Source organism: Apium graveolens, chromosome 2 (genome assembly GCF_009905375.1).
Source record: "Apium graveolens cultivar Ventura chromosome 2, ASM990537v1, whole genome shotgun sequence".
Taxonomy (NCBI): domain Eukaryota; kingdom Viridiplantae; phylum Streptophyta; class Magnoliopsida; order Apiales; family Apiaceae; genus Apium; species Apium graveolens.
In genome coordinates, this window is record NC_133648.1 from 178,212,195 (window position 1) to 178,218,928 (window position 6,734).

The 6,734-nt window shown below is 37.3% G+C and overlaps 1 protein-coding gene across 1 annotated transcript; it reads right to left on the reverse strand.

Annotated features, from left to right (window-relative positions):
• Positions 1-2,305: 2,305 nt before the first annotated feature.
• Positions 2,306-4,791, reverse strand: LOC141695640 (uncharacterized). The gene is made up of 2 exons (XM_074499874.1): positions 4,267-4,791; positions 2,306-2,398 (listed from the first exon to the last, which is right to left on the reverse strand). The coding sequence occupies exons 1-2, from the start codon at positions 4,789-4,791 to the stop codon at positions 2,306-2,308; spliced, it is 618 nt and encodes a 205-aa protein (XP_074355975.1).
• Positions 4,792-6,734: the final 1,943 nt, after the last annotated feature.

Genomic DNA, 6,734 nt, shown 5'->3' on the forward strand with positions numbered 1-6,734 from the left:
ATTCTTTGGTACACATGGTACCTTCGCATACAGAATTTAAAGTTGCAGTCTTCCCGGTCCACAAAGTACGGGATCTCTACCCCTCCTTTGTCCAGTAAGAAATCCTATCATATCCCAGAAACTCGTAATCCTCGAGTCCCAAAGCGTTAGGTTATTGATAGGCACAACTCATGTTGCTAGTATATATATATATATATATGTACTTTCGAGAATTTTCGGAGGAAGTACTAAGATGATGTGAACAGATAAGCATTTAAGGGGGAGTTTCTTTTGACACTATAGTCTAAATATTTAAAGTATGTCGAGATAACATTTCCGACGATCCGAAAGGATTAGAATGATTTTCTGAAAGTTAGAAAATATTTTAAAATAGGTTTTATGATTTTTAAATCATATTAAATCATTTAATAAATAAATAATAATTATTAAATAATTAAACCTCGCATAATTATATTTTAAAGAATATTTGAAATAATATTTCTCAACTAATTGATGTTTAAATAATTAAGGTAATCCTTAATAAATATAAAATAATTGAGTTTGAAATAAATAATCATTGGAGAATACTTCTCCTATTTAAATGAATTCTTGAAATAATATTCAACATTCGATTAATTAAATATAGTTGAAGGAATACGTTCTTTGGAAATTATATTAAATAATTTTGAGGTATTTTAATATTTCCCAAGAGGACATCGAGTCCCTTGGAATAAAATAGCTACGGACTTTTAATCGTCCAAAACATCTCCGAGATGATTCCCGGGATTATACTTTATAAAAACTGACCGACTCTCGGTCTTACAACTTATACATCACGCTCTACTTTAGCGTTATATATTATAAGATATATTCATTGTAAACTCAATCGTTATTGATACGTAGTAGCTCGTATTATACTATCATGGAAAACATGGCATTCGTGCAAAAATAGTAAAAATAAATTTCACAACACAATAGTATATGGAGCAGGGTTCGTAAACTTTCCTGAGTGCTCTAGGGTTTGTCCAGAAATCTAAAATCAAGGACATTATCATTCTGTTAGATTCTAATCGCATTTATAGTCACTTGGTAAACACAACACTTACTATTCATTTATGTGACTCGCTTTAATCTCATCATTTCAATAAGTACGAGTACTTGTAAAATTCGTTTTCTTTCATAATCCTTTACATCCGTTAATCTCTTTTACATTTTATCCCTCGGCTCCACTCGTGATTCATATGAATTTCTACTCGCGCGATCTCGGCTCCGACATTTTTAAAAAATTGAAAAATCCATATTTTCTCTTAAAATTTTTATGGAAGTTGATACATTCCATTTCTTACTCTCTGTAAAATTTCATAATTTTTGAATATTTTTAATTCGATCATTTCTACTTCCAAAGTTCGTAATTTGTAGTAGTTTTTATCCCGTACATCATTTTCACTAAAACGGGCCTAACTTTTGAGTCGTAAATGGAAATCAAGCGATTCAAGCGCCTAAAAGATACTTACAACAACCTCTATCATTTTCAAGTCTTACTTTTCTTGAAATGGCCGAATGGTGCTTGTTCAAGGGGAGAGAGAGTTTTTGCTTGCTTGGTTGTGTTGCTTCTTGAATAAGAGATATTTTTTGTGTGTGTATTGTCCTTGATATGCATATCTTTAGTACATATCTTCTAGCTTGGCTATTTTCAAATCTATTTTACTAGCCAAGTACCCCAATTACTATTCATGCTACTATTTGCCTAGTTAGGTCACCATGCATCTTAAACTGGTTACTATTTGGTTATCAATCCCTGATTACTTCCTTACTAGTTAGTTTGCATTGTTTGTATGGGAAGTTGCATGGCTTGATACGTTTTATTTATTACCTAACGTATTAACTTGGTCACTTATTCATTTTCGTAATAAATTTTCGTAAGCGATTTGCGGGGTAAATTATTTCTTATAAGTCCTTTATGCTTTGAAGCCTTGTACTTGGGTTTTGATTTGTAGGATTTTAGATTCATAATTGTATTGTGATTCTCGTATTCCTTGACGGTTCTTAAGATAAGGTCATTTTACAAAGTTCATTTTCTTCGAAAACTAATGGCTTTTACATACACTCATTCGGTACGTACAATGTGACGGCCTCAACCCGGGGTCAGGAGTTGACGTCACTAACAAGATTAAACTACAACTATAATACAACCAACTTACTTTTAATTCAATATAAATAGCTCTTCCACAAGATCTTTTCCAGGATCAAGTAAAATTTAGGTTACACACTTATTACAATCCAACTTATTGAAAACAACCTGTCATAACTATTATTCTACAACAACTCATACTTGGTCAGACGCAACCCACTCAAAGGAGTTCAATACAGGAGGAACTGGAAACTGGCCTTTGCCAAGGCAGCCACATCTCTTAGGCATCTGCAATGCGAAAATATACAAACATATTTGCAAGAGTGAGCGATCAATCGCTCAGCAGTACCACTATATGAATACTAGTTAAAACAGTTTATAATAAACAATTGTAGGAACATAAACCACAACTTGTTAGTAGAAAAACAAGTAAAATAAGCGTAAACAATTGAAAAATGATGAACTGTTGAAAACTGGATCTTAATAGCTAGCATGCTCTCTAAAACATTTTATTAACTGTGCTGTGTAAATACCAGAGTTAAATTTTAGCATGCTACTTTCATTTTCAAACCACCCGTCCCATCGCAGGACCCATAAAACTTGTTCCTCTATGGGAACCTCAAAATCACTTGCTCAGATATAAAAGTATTGGATGATCCCTGGTGAGACAGCTGATCAGGCTATCTCCATAGGATAACTCTAGCCTGGCTATCCTATGAAAAGTTGTTCCGGAACTCAGAGACTAGCTAGGTCCCTGTCACGCTGAGCTGGTGGTTATATTAGGGTGCGCAACCACTTCGCCTCTTATGCTAACTTCCAAGCCGTTATGGGCCCCTTGCGCACACTCATCCAATTATCTGATCAATTTTTATCCAGTTTTCCAAATCTCTTACCTATCTCTTTTCAAAACCATTGTATCACAGCACACTTTCCAAAACATTTTCATTTTATTCAGAATTTAGATATAGGCATTTTTAGAAGTTACTTTTCCCCTAAAACACAAGTTAACAAAACAATTTGAAACCTAGGGGATACGTAACTTAAATCGTTCTGTTCTACGAGAATAACAGTATATTCATATATCCTGAACCATAAATATATGGTCAGGGGTACTTGCCTCAATACGCTTTACCAACTATTTCTGACTGGCTTTGCACCGACCGGGCTGCTAATTCCAAATCATGTACTGGATACTTTTGTTCATGAGGCTTTAGCTGTCTAGAGGCGTAAGCAATGACCTTGTTATGTTGCATCAACACACAACCCAAACCTTTCAAGGAAGCATCACTGTAAATTACGAAGTTTCCTGTCTCATCTGGCAATGCTAGTACTGGAGCTGTTACTAATTTCTTTTTCAACTCTTGGAAGCTTTCCTCACACTTCTCCGTCCAATTAAACTTCTCATTCTTCTTGGTCAGTTTGGTCAATGGAGTCACAATCTTGGCAAAATCCTTTACAAATCTTCGGTAATAACCTGCTAACCCAAGAAAACTTCTAACCTCGGTTGGGGTCTTTGGTTGTTCCCACTTGGACACAGCCTCAATCTTTACGGGATCCACTTTAATTCCATCTTTTCCTACTATATGACCTTAGAATTGAACTTCATCCATCCAAAATTCGCACTTTGAAAACTTAGCGTACAATTGCTTTTCTCTTAACCTTTGCAGGGCAATCCTCAGATGGTCAGCATGATCTTCTCTAGTCTTCGAATAGATGAGGATGTTATCAATAAATACAATCACAAACTTATCCAGGTATTCTTTATACACCCGGTTCATTAAATCCATGAAAGCATCTAGCGCATTCGTCAATCCAAACGACATCACTAAGAACTCATAATGTCCATATCGGGTTCTGAATGCAGTCTTTGGTATGTCTTTAGGCTTAATCTTTAATTGATGATAACCCGATCTCAAGTCAATCCTCGAGAAATAGCACACTCCCTTAAGTTGATCAAACAGGTCATCTATTCTTGGTAGGGGATACTTATTCTTAATGGTCAACTTATTTAACCCCTGATAATCAATACACAGTCTCATACTTCCATCCTTCTTCTTTACGAATAATACTGGAGCACCCCACGGAGATACACTTGGCCTAATCATGCCTTTGTCCAATAATTCCTGGAGTTGCTTAGCTAGTTCTTTCATTTCTACTGGAGCCATGCGATAAGGAGCCTTTGAAACTGGTTCTGCTTCGGGAACTAAGTCGATGGAAAACTCAATCTCACGATCTGGTGGCAATCCGAGCAATTCATCTGGAAAAAAATCTGGGAATTCCCTTACTATTGGAATCTTGTCTAGATCAGGTACTTCTTTTTCCACGTCTACCACATGTACTAAGTAAGCTTCGCATCCTTGTCTTAACAATTTCTTTGTCTGTAATATCGAGAGAAATTTCTTTTCTTGCCTTTGTCCTTGATAAGTCACCTTAATATTATCCTCAGTAACCATCAAAATTTTCTTCTTCTTACAGTCAATGTTAGCCTTATACTGGAACAGCCAATCCATTCCTAAAATCATGTTGAACTCTCCTAGCTCAAAGGGTATTAGGTCGGCTGAAAAAGAATACCCGTGGATTTCCAATTGATACTTTGGGCAAAACTGACTCACTGAAATTCTATCTTGATTGGCTACTTCTATAGTCAAAGGTTCAGCCAAATCTTCTAACATTATGTCCATTTTAACCACACAACCCTTTGATATAAAAGACTTAGATGCTCCTGAATCAAATAAAACTTTAACAGGTACGGAGTGGAGAGAGAGCGTACATGCCACTACGTCCGAGTCCTGAGCATTGGACCTTTTTGTCATTTTGAAAGTTCTGGCTTTAGCTGTGCTGGATGTCGGTCCTTGAGTAGCTGTCTTACAATTCCGAGGAATATGTCCCACCTTCCCACAGTGGTAGTAAGTAACTGCAGGTTTCTCTGTATTACATTCTGATGCATAATGACCCTTTTGATGGCATTTGAAGCACTGAACATCCCTTTTGCATGGGCCACTATGTCTTTTCCCACATACCTTATAATTCATTTCTGAGTTTGATGACTGAGCTGGAGTGGAGGCAACTTAGGTGGCAGCAGGCCTAGCCTGAGGAAAATTTTGTCTACTAAATCTTTTATTTCTGTTCTGGACATACCTCTTCTGAAACCTCTAACTGGATCCTCCTGGATTCGTTTCACCAGTGATGCTTTCAGATTTCCGCTTCTTATCACTCTTTTCCTTGGAAGCCAGCTTCTGATCACTTTCAATTACTAGAGCGGCTTGAACTACAGAGGGATATGTCTTGAGCTGCAAGGCAACAACCCCACTGCGAATTTCTGGCTTTAGTCCCTGCTGGAACCTCTTCGCTTTCTGAGCTTCACTACTCACATATATATGCACCAATCGGGCCAATTCCGTAAACTTAGCCTCGTACTCAGCCACACTCTTTTCATCCTACTTCAACTCCAAAAACTCAACCTCCAACTAGTTCTACAAACAATCCGGAAAATAATTTTCCAGAAACAACTCTGTAAACCTGGCCCAAAAGACAGGACCTTCTCCTTCCAAGGCACGAGTGGATTCCCACCAATAATTTGCTTCACCCTTGAGAAAATAACTCGCATAGTCCGATCTAAGATTATCACTTACCTGTGTTAGGGTGAAAGCTTTCTCCATTTCCTTTAGCCAAATTCTGGCAGCAAATCTAGCAACTCACCCATAACTGGCCCCCCTTCAGAAGCTCTGCTAGAGGAATTGGATGTGATATTCTTCTTGGGTGGCATTCTCCTGAAACACAAATGGTTTTAGTTTAAAAGAATTGCCCCCGGGTAGCAACATTTTTATGTGCCAAGAGAATGCTGCGGCAATAAAATATTCCCACCCTCAATTAGTTGGGGTCCGATTGTAATAAGTAGCTAGATTTACCAAAATCAGCAATAATTACAATAATAAAAATAATAACAGTAATAACAGCACGCTACTGGCAGCATGCAACAATACCTATAGCAGCCACCAACTAATATAGCAACCTACTAACTAAATTCACATGGTCGGACTCGTTCTAGTGAAAAGACTATCTAGGAATCCCTATTGGCCATTACCAATGGCACATATACCAGGGAAAACACACTAAAGATCAGGGCAGTTCCAGAATCCTCAAAATATGCTAGGATTATACCTTCGAACCCTCGACTAGACCCTTAAACTTGCTCTTTTAAATGTGAGTTGCTGATTGACACCCTATACACCAACCCTATACCTTTCCGACTCTATTCCTAACCTAAATCAGGGACTTAAACCTGTAGCTCTGATACCAACCTGTGACGGCCTCAACCCTGGGTCAGGAGTTGACGTCACTAACAAGATTAAACTACACCTATAATACAACCAACTTACTTTTATTTCAATATAAACAACTCTCCCACAATATCTTTTCCAGGTTCAAGTATAATTTAGGTTACACACTTATTACAATCCAACTTATTGAAAGCAACACTTGGTCAGACGCAACCCACTCAGAGGAGTTCAATACAGGAAGAACTGGAAATTGGCCCTTGCCAAGGCAGCAACATCTCCTAGGCATCTGCAATGCGAAAATATACAAACATATGTGTAAGAGTGAGCGATCAATCGCTCAGCAG